Below are 12,669 nucleotides of genomic sequence, written 5' to 3'. Positions count from 1 at the left end.
GTGGTTTATGGATAGTGCTGTTACAATGTTGCAGTTTTTTTTTTAAAAAAAACCCTGGGCATTTAAACTTGTGTATTTTTATAGATAAATGAAATTGATCTGAACATATCTTAGCAAAATTATTTTACTAGCAGAAAGTATTGGGGAAAGGAAATGATGTTTGTTTTAAAAGTTATACTTTTATTTATTTATTTGGAAACCAATTTTATACAACCTAAAATCAACAATTAAATTACATTCACAAAATTTATTAAAAAAACAGTGAGTCAGATATCAACATAGCTGGATCACCCCTCTTGGAAAGCCTGTTTAAAGAGCTCAGTTTCAAGCAAGCACCCAAATAGATGCCGCCTCATGTTCATGGGAACCGCGTTCCAGAGGGCTGGTGCCACCACACTTGAAGCCCTGATCTTGATAGACAGAAGATAAATGTCGAAAGCTGGTATTAACAGCTGAGTTGGAAGAAGATGGTCTTTCAGATATTTGGGGCCTAAGTTGTTTAGGGCTTTAAACACTATTGTGAGTTCATTGAACTGGACTTGGAAAAGAACTGGCAAATAATGCAGCTGTTTTAAAGTGGGTTATATGATGAGGGACTTTCCAGGCATCATGGCACCCAGATGCTTGGTTGTTGAACCCCATTCCAAACCAGCCAATCTCTATATAAAGTGCACTGCAGGAATCTGTTGTAGAGGTTACCAATTCTCGGACTGTCATAACTAAACTATCCCAAACCAGGAACCTTATACCTTAGTTGTCACCTCTGTTGAAGCAGGCAGAAGCAGGCATTCCTAGCCACTGAAACCAGTTGGGCATTCAGTGACAGATAGGGATTCTTGAGCACATTCAACCCATACTAGTAACCCCATCCAACACAGATAACTGACCTGTTTCTTAGACCTGGAAACAGTTCACCCAAAGAGCCAATGATAAAATACCATTGAAAGGGCATGATGATGAAAGAGAAGAATGTGTGAAGAACTGAAGCTGAAAATTTTAGATCCAAGCAGCAAATGGTTTTAGACCACTGTTTTTGCACAACTGTTCCCATAACCCCTGACCACTGGTCCTGCTGGCTAGGGATGATGGGGGTTGTAGTCCAAAAACAGCTGGAGACCCATGTTTGGGAAACATTGATTTATACCATTGTATTCCATTTAGCCCAATACTTCCTGGCCAAGGTCAATGGAACTTGCATTAATGAGAGTAAGCTAAACGATGAAAAAACTGTGCAAAAGGCCAAGCAAATCTTAGAAGAATATTTTAAGTTCAACTTAAATCAAGGAGTAGATCTAGAGACGGTTTGGGATGCGGGTAAAGCCGTCATAAGAGGCTTCTTTATCCAACAAAACGCATTCCAAAGGAAAATAAAGGAGGAGAAAAAAATGGAGATATGGGAGGAAATTAGAAAAAAGGAAAGGATCCTTTTCCAAAAACCAGATGATGAACTAATTAAGCAAAGTATAAAAATTTTACAGACGCAATTCTCCATGATAATAAATGAAGAAATAGAATGGAAGATAAAATGGTTGAGACACAGAAATTTTGAGTTTGCAAATAAACCTGGCAAACTTTTGGCCTGGCAATTAAAGAAGAAAAAGGAAGATAGAATTATCAATAAAATTAAAATTGAAGATAAATGGATTCAAGAACCGAAGGAAATTAGTAAAAACTTTGCTGGTTTTTTCGGAAAACTATATAAAGAAGGTCCAGAGACTCTAGAAAAAATAATTGATTATCTGGGCAAAAATAAACTACCAATAATACCTAAGGAAAAAACTGAAATCTTGAACTCACCAATAACAGCTATGGAGGTGCAACAAGCTATACAGAGGTCAAAATTAGGAAAGACACCGGGCCCAGATGGTCTCCCAGCTAATTACTATAAAAAGTTAGAACAAGTATTATTTCTTCCCATGAAAGACCTAATGAATAATATTCTGGTAAATGGAAAGCTACCGAAAACCTGGAAGGATAGCTTTATTACGCTTATTCACAAACAGGGAACAGATGCCTCAAATATGGCCAATTACAGACCCATCACACTGTTAAATAACGATTACAAGATATTTGCAGACATTCTTGCAAATAGATTAAAAATGGTGCTGAAAGAGATAATCCATAAAGATCAAACTGGATTTCTTCCCGGACGATTTATGCAATCCAACATTAGATGTGTGATTAATGTATTAGAATATTTGGATATTAAAATTGACAAATCAGCAGCTATTATGTTGGTGGACGCTGAAAAAGCTTTTGATAATGTTTCCTGGAAGTTTATGAAAAAATTAATGGAAGAAATCGGACTGGGAGAAAATATTTGTAAAGGAATAAATGCCATCTATACAGAACAATATGCAAAACTGATCATCAACGGAAGAATTACTGAGGAGTGCAAAATAAACAAGGGAACTAGACAGGGCTGCCCACTGTCACCACTGATATTTATCTTGGTGATGGAAGTCTTGAACAACCAGATAAGAAAGGATCAGCTTGTGAAAGGCATCACTCTGGGAAACAAAACATATAAAATTAAAGCTTTTGCGGACGATTTACTCGTTATGACTGAAAACCCTAAAGAAAGTCTGAAAAGACTGCTAGAATTGATTAAAGAATTCGGAGAAGTGGCAGGCTTTAAGCTGAATATAACAAAAACAAAAATGCTTGTTAAAAATGTAACCACAGAAGAAAAGGACGATTTAGTAAAAACATTGGGCCTGAAAATCTCCTCAAAAGCGAAATACCTGGGTATTTGGATCACCCCCAAGAACATAAATTTATTCCAGGATAATTACACCAAAACTTGGTTAGAGATTAGAAAAAACTTGGTAACCTGGAGTAAACTAAAATTAACATTTCTGGGTAGGATTTCCATTATAAAGATGAATGTGCTTCCAAAATTAATCTTTCTATTTCAAATGATTCCAATACTGGGCGAAGCAGGTTGTCTCAAGATATGGCAAAGAGAAATTTCCAAATTCCTGTGGGAAGGGAAGAAACCTAGGATTAAACACCTGATCTTAATAGACATAAAAGAGAGAGGAGGCTTTTCCCTACCCGACCTAAAACTCTACTACGAGGCAGCCTGTTTCACCTGGATAAAAGATTGGTGCACGTTGCAGGATTCGGACCTCTTGGACCTGGAAGGTTTTGACAACCGCTGGGGATGGCACGCCTACCTAATATATGGAAAAGCGAAAATTCATAAAAACTTTACCAACCATATAATAAGAAAATCACTCTTTGCTGTATGGGAAAAATATAAAGACCTGATGGAGCCTAAAATCCCGTGGTGGACTTCTCCAGTAGAAGCCATAGCAGTAAAACGGAAAAATACTCAGGAAAGCTGGCCAACATATAAAATACTTCTAAAAAATGAAGATAACCAAATAAAATTTAAAAACTTTGAGGAAATAAGAGACCACATTTCAGACTGGTTCCAATACCATCAGTTATTTGAAAAATTTAAATCTGACAAACAAAAGGGGTTCTCAACAGAAATTTCCCGATTTGAATCTGATCTTGTAAATTCTAAAAGAAAAACCCTTTCCAAAACTTACCGACTCCTCCTTGACTGGACAGTCAAGGAGGAGGAGGAAACAGTGGCAATGGTGAGGTGGTCCCAGGATTTTGGCCACTCAATAACCATGGCCCAATGGGAAAATTTATGGAAGATCAATTGGAAATTCACAAATTGTTACACGATTAGAGAGAACTTTCAAAAAATGCGACATCGATGGTATCTAACACCCTGGAAGCTTTCAAAAATGTATAAAAATGTATCAAGTAATTGTTGGAGATGCGGAGACTCAGGAACATTCTTCCATATGTGGTGGATATGTAGGAAAATACAGGCATTCTGGGAGAGTATACATGCAGAGCTGCAAAAAATGCTAAAGATCTCTTTCAATAAAAAACCAGAGGCCTACCTCCTAGGAATAACAGATTTGGATATTCCACAAAAGAGGAAGGGTATCTTTTTATATGCCACGGCGGCAGCAAGAGTTTTGATCGCAGCAAAATGGAAGAGTAATGAAATCCCCTCTATTCAAGATTGGATCCAAAAGCTGACAGAATATGCTGAATTAGATGGTTTATCAGAAAAAATAAAGAATAAATTAAAACAGGAATTTGTTTCTAAATGGGAGGTTTTCAAAGAATATTTGAAAAATAAATATAGTAGTTTAAATTCTGTTGCAGCATTCGAGGAACTTCAGTAACAGTAGTAAGGTAGATATAAGAAATTAGATTTAATGAGAATAAGTTTAATTATAAGAAAAAATGTGTATGGGCAATAAGTAATATGAATTTGAAGTATGGAATGGACGGGAGGTCGGGTCTTTAGTGTTAAGACCAATAGATGTTTTATTGTCTGCTAGGAGTATTGTGTGTCTATGGTTGTTTTTGTGATTAGTGTATGGTTTGGTATTCGTGTTCGGTGTTTGTTTGTTTGTCTTTCTTGTTGTATAAATAAAAAACTTAAAAAAAAAAAAGGAACTTGCATTATAGTAACCATGCTTCAGATTCTGCACAATTTTTTTAAAGAATGGGCACCTGCAGCTCAGTGGAAGAATTGCTTCAGCAGGTTGCCACCGTTAGTACTAGCCATTCACTGTATTTGTCTGCATCTCATTCTGCCCCACAGTATGATGGGGTTGTGCTACTCACCTGACCTCCTTCTGGCTGAGTCATTGCAGCATACCAGAATGGAAAGTGGGAGGTTGGTGCAGTGGCACCAGCAGATCCAATCCGGTGCTCCTGCTTGTTTGTCTGCACTACACTGATGTAGCTGCCTTGCTCTTCTCCATCCCAGGATGCTTCAGTGGCTTGGATAGAATGGTGCTGACTGCTGATAGCCTGGACTATGTCACCAAAATCCAGCGGGCAAAAAAGCCTACATATTGACAAAAGGCTACTTTTATGGACCACCATTTTTTACCTTTAAGCAGCCTGTAAATTTGCCTGTAGCTCTTTCTGCCCCATTCCTGTAGGGAGGAAAGCATGGAACCTGAGATGGGAGTTAGCAACTGCAAGGAGCTAGAAGAGAATGTCATACATGCTCCCATGGCAGTGGACCTCATTTGAAATCAGAGGTGTACATAAATAAAGGAAGACAATGCCGCACAGAAACTATTCAAAGCTGTAGATTTTTACCCTTATTGCTATCAAAAGTTTAATGTAAATTTCACTGATATTTTTAATGAGTAGTGGTATGTGAATATTTTATGAATAAAAATAAAATAAGAAACTTTCCCTTTTTTACTAAAAGAAGATGCTAGTTAAATCCATAACATTCAATGTTTTTTCAGCACTCCCCCCTTTTTACTGACATGGCTCATGTCTTTCAAATTCATTGTTGAAGCTTCAGACAAACATGGAACCTTGTCAGGTTAATTTTTAGATGGATATCTTACTAGTTCTGACATATTTCCTATCTTCCTATCTCTCTCTCTTTACATTTATGATTCAGTATTATACATGATTAAACAAAGCCCTTTCAAAGGAATGAAATAAAAGCCTGCATTGTTTTTTAAAAGATAGCAAGCAGAGAAGTGCAAGCTTGTACTTAAAGGCAAGTGTGCCTTGTATGGCTGCAGAGCACTATGGTTTGATAGAGAGAGTGACTCTTTTTCCTTGCCATTTGTCTTTCAGGCTTTGACAGTCCCCCCCATTTTTCAAGGGGATTATCATTCAGAAATAGCAAAAGCAAGGGGACTTGATCGCTCAAGGTATTTGTATCCCATCTTTTGCCTTCAAGCCATCATTTCAGATTCAGTCCAGACCACTCACTGATCAAAAGTCCCTGTCAGTTGACAGCTGCTTGGTGACCAGTGCAAAGTGATTTAGTTAGTTGCTCAAGCTTCCTACTTACTGTATTGATATCTATAGGATAGTAGTGCTCATGACAGCTGGTCTACTTGGTACTCAGCACACAAATACAGGATTGCATCAGCATGGAGGCAAAGCCCCTTTCATCATTTCTACTGACATGTAGTAGAACAAAGAACAATGAAGCTAGTTCTGTTGTCCTTGTTTTACCTATTCAGACTCACACGAACTCTATCAGACTTTCAGGGATATCTGTATTCACTCCAACCAACTAGAAAAAGGTATGTAACAGGACAGTATTTCCTTAACACTGATACTGGAATAATAAGAAATGTAAAACTGAAATGACTCATGCAAATGCAGTTTATGTACCAGGAAGATCAAGCACAGCTGGACAATAAACTCATTTTTAAAGCAAAAGCCATCTGCATCCCAAATATTGCCTTTAGGTAAATCCTAATGCAGGGGTTCTTAAGCTTCATCGCCACCTGTCCAAACCTGCCCCAAGTGTAACTGAAATAAAACGGAGGCAGATGGTGCACCTTGCACATAACAGTTTTGTCCCTGATGGGGTGAGCAGATCAAAGGAGAATAGAAGGAGCCGGTCTACCCACAATATGCTTTAACGTACCTATGGGAAAGGGATCCAAGAGAAGAAAAACACCTGTGAATAATAGAATTTCCCCCATAATTGTAGCAATGCTCTGCAGCCTTTCTAGATTATATCATACCTACTCCCAACTTTGGCAACTTTATCTTCTTCAGTAATTTGAATGAGGTCATGTGTGCATATTATTAAGAAAAGGGAGACTTTGTATTTCATTTGCTGCAAAACCTAATATATTTGGAATGAAACATAGGGCATATGACTGATAAGGGGGATAAGTAAAACTCCCCTTGGATTTTTTTTTCTAGAGTCCTTCCGCTGATATAAGAATCAATCCAGGCAACATTTTGTCTGATGAGGATTCTTAATGGTTGTCTCATATTTTGATGTAACTGTACTGTTACAGGCATGCTGTTTTGTTGTGTACCATAAAGCTTTCTGGGATTTTGTATTGTCTGATAAATAATGGTGAATAGGTAAGTGCGTAATGGGGAATGATGAGTATCTAAGCATGTGAATCATGTGCATCCACCCAGATTGGAACTGGGACAGCAGCTATTTGATAGTTTTGTCTGAATATAGTGTGTGTCAAAAGGAACTGAAGGGGGAAGCAGTTTGCAGGTTTTGAGGCTTGATTAGAGAGCTGGCTTGGGTTCTAGCTGCATTGTTTTGGTGTCTCTATTCTACCTACACATATAACCAGGTGTATCAAGAAAGTGCCATCTGCCTTCATAAGTGTCTTGGGTCATAATGCTTTCACAGCTTGACTGGATGGATCTAGCAAGAGGCCACCTCTATGATACAGAAAGTAATCTCTCCTCTGACAGAATAGATCTAGGGCCATAGAGGGAAAGGGTTTCCCCAGCACACTTGAACTACATTTCCTCCAATCATTCATGTTCTGAAAGGGATTATTCATTAAAATTGGAGAAGTAGTTTGCAGAAACATAAAAAGTACTAATTGTACTAACTCAGGGTATTACTCAGGCTACTTGTCCCCAAGGCTGTCCTCCAAAGTAGGCCAACCTTATAAAAGGTGATGTTAAATATCAACTTCTTGAGGAAATAAGTTCGCAGGCCTTTTATTGAAATCAATGTGCTGAAAGAATACATGTCTAATTTGTAATTGACTAATTTAACCTTTCTCTTTAACGCTTCACAATTTTGGAATACTCCAATTGATGAGTAATTACTTTTAGGAGTGGTGGTCAGGAGGAATGCCCACAAAGTTAATGGCAGAATTGTAAATGTTCTGCTTTTTGTGGATATATGTTGGATATTTTTATATAGTTCTTTCATATTTCAGTGTTGTATTGCTGAAGATGTGCAACTGTGCAGCTGAATGCAATCTCATGGGGTGTTTTTTCCCCCTCAGATATTGATGAGTGTGCTGCTAAGATGCATTATTGTCATGCCAACACAGTGTGTGTTAACCTGCCTGGATCATATCGCTGTGATTGTGTCCCAGGATATATCCGCGTTGATGATTTCTCGTGTACAGGTAAGCTCTTAATATGATCGCAGTAACACCATGAGACTTTATTAATATCCAATGGTGTTCATTTGGAAGGAATGAAATATTCTTCATGTTGTATGAAGGCAATAGATTTATTCCTTGAGGGAAAATACATCCTTGAAAGTTGAAGAATTTTTTTCTGAGAGAGGGGGATAAAGTTTTCCTATATTTATATAAAAAGGTAAGAATTTAAAATCCAATTGTTTAGACTTTTCTATAGTGGTGACACCTCAGTACATTGTTCTTCAGTATATACACAGGTTATTTCTCTTCTTTGTAAATGCTAAATTTACTGTCGGGGAAGTGGGAGAAGAGAGTTCTTGGACTAAGCCAGTTTCTGCTGCTGCTTCTCATCCCACCCTCCAGTAGAGAACGGGAGCAGAGGAATATGTTATGGGGTACCAGGTCCTGGTGTGGGGTACAGAAGCCTTTTTGCATTTGTGATGGAGGTGGCTGGTACATGGAGTATATGTCATGTGATTATTTATTTACACGTACTGCAAAACTGACCTAAGTATTCGTTTGAATAGCCATTAAGGGAATAATTTTGCTTGTTAATTGTTGAGTTCATATTTGCTTAATTCTTAAAGAAGAATTGAACAATATGAAACAAATACAATAGCTTTAGACATAAAAGTCAGTAATTTTTAATCTATCAGTAAAAAGCAGTAATGAGAAGTCTTAGGACTAATATCTGCAGGTGGTTTGTTAGAAGATTAGGAAGAAAAATAATATGTATTTCCCCTAGAATTTGAGAAAACCTTGTTCTTGCCAGTACCTGAGAAGATAACGCCTGACAGTTGTCTTAGGAAGGCTTGGAGAACTTTTAAGTTTTATTTCTTTTGTTTTGGGGCAGTGAAATAAAATTAGCATTTAAAAGGGCTGCCTCTCTTTTCACCTGGAAATATGGTCAATACAAAAAACAATATGTGAGTGATTATTCTGGAATTCGTCATGTTCTGAATATATACAATCCATAGGGCAAGGTGTTAGAGAATAAACAGGGGCTTGGTATGGAACAAAAAGATAAACATAAAAAATAGTGTCTTCAAGGAATGAGGATTAAGAATTGGATATATAACAACCTTGGATCTATTCAGGATTACAGATATGTACAGATAACTCACAACTTGCACAGGGATTATGTTCTGGGGATTGCATGTACTGTAAAGCTGAAATTGTGTATTGCCTTCCCTACTTTTCTTAAGCCAGTGGGCTCCAGCAGTGCTGGAGGGGGTGCCAAGATTGGCGACAAAGTGAGCACAGAAGCCAGGGGTGAGGCTGGTGCAGCATACCCGGGTGATGTAGGGGGGCTCAAAGAGGAATGCTGGGAGGTGACAGCACCGAGACCATCTCTGGGATAGAACTCCTTATCTGTAACTTTGTTCCCCCCCGCCCCAAGGTCCAAAAACAGTCCATCCCAACCAACTTGGCCTCTCTCCAGTGTCATCAACAAGCAGCTCCTCTGAATTCCCTCCCAGCTCCTTCCTGATCTGACCAAGCTCTCTGCAATGTGTATTCAGGATTTATGAGAATAAATTTGAGAGACATAATGGCTTTCACACATTGCAAAAGCTTGCTTCTTTATTCCTGCCTACTGCTTCCTAACAGTTACCAATTTATATTATGACTTTTACTCCTTGACCCTTGGGGTAACTAAGCTTTCTTCATAACTTTTAACAAGGGGCATCCTTAAAGTATTATATATAAATATATACGTGTGTGTGTGTGTGTGTGTGTGTGTGTGTGTGTGTTTGTTTCTGTTGTATCAGAACTTTCATGTACATGCAGTCTATTTTTATTCCTAAATATTTTTTTACTACTGACTTTTCATTTTTGAAGAACTACATCTGTCTTTAGAGATTAATTTTATAGCTCATCATTCAAGTGTATTTTGGTGTGCTTTTGTGCTGCAGTGAATTGCTTCTAACCTTCATTTCCCTGTTGCATCTGTTATATGAATTCGCTAGATTGTCTTTGGTAGGCAATAAAGAAATCTCTAGATTCTCATATCTATAAAAGAATGAGTTTCATATGGAGAGTAGAACAAGTGTAGACTGACCTGGCACAATTTTAACAAATGGTCTGTGAAAAAATAAACAGTGATTTGCCAAAGGTCTCCCTGGAGCTACAAAGACATCTGAAAGCTTTATATAATTGCATTTTCAGTACAGATCCAATAGTGGGTATTAAAACCCTTTCATGCTTTTGTGAACTGTCTTTGTATAGTGGGAAAGGGCTATTTATTCAAACTGATATGCTCTCAGTTTGTCTCAACCTGATCACACAATAAAGGCTTTTCTTAGTTTCAAGTATGTACATTTTCTCTAATTTGGAAAAGACCGAAATTTTCTAATTGAGTCCTTTGTGTTTTGTCAGAATGCAATTGATTATAATTCACCTAAGACTGCAGTGTAATTTAAGAAATTCATTGTGGGTATGTATTTATCCACTGTTCTCAGTTGGGAAAAAGCATTACTAAGTAGAGATGTATCCCCTTTGTGGTGGTTTGGTGCAGAAAGAGGGAACAATTGAGTTTCAGCCAGGCGACCTGTTTAGGCACCTTTCAGGGTGGTGGGCTGGCCCTGAGGTTTGCAATCTGTGTGGTGGAGTCCTGGGATGGGATAGCCCATCCACCTGGGACCATGGGGCCTTGGGCGGTTGTGTGTCTATGTGATACAGCAAGACCTACCTACACACCTTCACAGCATAGCCCATGGAAAGTGTTAGCTGGTACAACCCTACCTCTATTTCCTTCAGACAGGGTGTAGTGCAAGCTTTTGCTTTCTGAATGACCTTTTTTCAATAAATTTGGAAAAGGACTTTTGCCTTTCTTGTATTTTGTGCCTTTTGCCGGGAAGCTGAACCACTGCCTGACCCCGTAATCGCCTACCAGTTTACCTGTTGGCTTTCTGTCTGTGTCACGGTAAAGTGACATAGAGTGGGGCAGTCCAGTAAATAAGGAAAGGTGATCCTCCTCCTTGGATCCCTTCTGGGGACTGTTCCCGGAAAAGGAGGTGGTGGCAGCTTACTAGTGTTTGGCTCATGTTTTGCAACCCCTTTGCCTGCCTATCCCTCTCCCTGCCAGGTCTTGCCGAAGCTTGGAGGACTGGTTGGGGGAGCGGATAGCTCGCGTGAATGCTACACAGGGGTTTGGTTGCTTAATGCCTGCAGTTTTACCTTAGAGTTTGCTCCCAACTGATAGTTGTTTCCCTCTGCAGGTGTTTTCATTGGTTTAAACTTAAATAAAGTGGCCTTAGTTCAACTCAGCCTGTGCATCTGACTCTATTCAGCCTTCAGGTTGCATACAACCTTCCTGTTTAGGGCACACTGAATTTTTCAACTTTCAATTTCCAAAAATAGTCTGCACAGATTGCTTCTGCTGAAAACAGGTAGATCATAGACCATTTTAGAGGCTGAAACTTAATTTTTGCAAATTAATGTGGTGAAGGACCTTAAAAGTATGTTTTTGCATGTAAGGAATTCAAATCTATTACCGGACAACATTTCCTTGGTATTCTACGTTTGCTGAAGAAGCAGATAAACTGCTTTTGGAAAACCAAAGAATTTTAATTTTACCTTCTGAAAATGATAATGATAATAATAATGAATAAAAATAATATTAATATATAATGTAACTGCAAGTATTTGGTATTCATTTTTAATGACGTCTGTGCGATTTTACACACATTTTACTTACCAAGCAAAACTAAATTATATAATTTTAACAAAAAAAATAATCTTTTAGACACCTTCTTTAGCAGCCCTCATTTATCCCTTTCCTCTCCCCAGCGGACTGTACAGGGTGCTGGCTGTCGGTCCTTTTGAGAACCCCAAAGCCACTTCCCATCTCCCTACTCAGAGCAGTGAATTGTTTGCTTTTTAAAAGAAGAGCTGAATAAGCATTTAAGTGGAAAAATGTATAAGGCATCCTAAAACATTTTTTTTAAGTAGTCTAAAGCCTGACTTCCTCAACACTGGAACTAGGTATGTGCATAATTACAGACCCAAAGGTGTTCTCACCCTACAGCAGAAAAAAGCAAATAAACTCTTCTAGGTAAGCATTTTTATTAAAGTATTAAATGTCTTGCATGTGGTGGTTTTATTCTGCAATAGTAGGCTGCAATAATGCAACAAGAATGAAATTTTCAGAAACTCATTAGCTGTATCCAAAGTTGTTACTCTCTTTCAGAGAAACAGCTGTTACTATTTTAGGGGAAGAGCACTGAGTGTGAAATGTAATTGCAAATCTAATAAAAATTCCTCTGTTTTCTTAAATTCTTGTGCAAGAGTCCGCAAACTCATTCTCATGGCCTTTTTTTAAAAAAATCCAATAGAGTGTATATGGCACTGGTTTTTGTATTGTTATGCACACCTGATACATCGTGACACAGCACTCTAGTAAGTCTTTCACCAGCTGTAATGCAAAAGGTAACCTAACAGTACTAATGCATTTTCTTTTGCTGCTTACAATTCTCACAAGAATCCAGCCTAATGGATTGGTAGCAAGACATTTAGTAGTTTTGTGTTAGCATTTGTGGCTGCTAGTTTTAGTGCAGTTTTTATTTATTTACTTAAAGAATCACTATATGACACCTAAAGCTACTGTGTTGGGGGGCGGGAATACATTACCCCTTAAAGTCTAAAGTATTTGTGTGTAACATGAACGCATTCCAGATTCTGTGCACACATATTCTTTTTGTTCTTTCCTTTGAGA

The 12,669-nt window shown here is 38.1% G+C and overlaps 1 protein-coding gene across 4 annotated transcripts in view; it reads left to right on the top strand.

The window, feature by feature from the left end:
* The window catches only part of NELL1 (neural EGFL like 1), a 356,446-nt gene that overhangs the window by 193,245 nt on the left and 150,532 nt on the right, over positions 1-12,669 (top strand). For 3 of the 4 annotated variants that reach the window (XM_083430920.1, XM_083430923.1, XM_083430922.1), the window contains exon 13: positions 7,812-7,937. The exons of the other annotated variant lie outside the window; for it this stretch is intronic. In XM_083430920.1, coding sequence (XP_083287046.1) covers positions 7,812-7,937 — 126 coding nt within the window. The remainder of the gene's footprint in view (positions 1-7,811; positions 7,938-12,669) is intronic. 4 annotated transcript variants of the gene reach the window in all.

This window comes from Podarcis tiliguerta (assembly GCF_965153285.1).
Source record: "Podarcis tiliguerta genome assembly, chromosome: 1".
Lineage (NCBI taxonomy): Eukaryota > Metazoa > Chordata > Lepidosauria > Squamata > Lacertidae > Podarcis > Podarcis tiliguerta.
The sequence above is the reverse complement of the archived record's forward strand: the minus strand, read 5'-3'. Positions and strand labels throughout refer to the sequence as shown.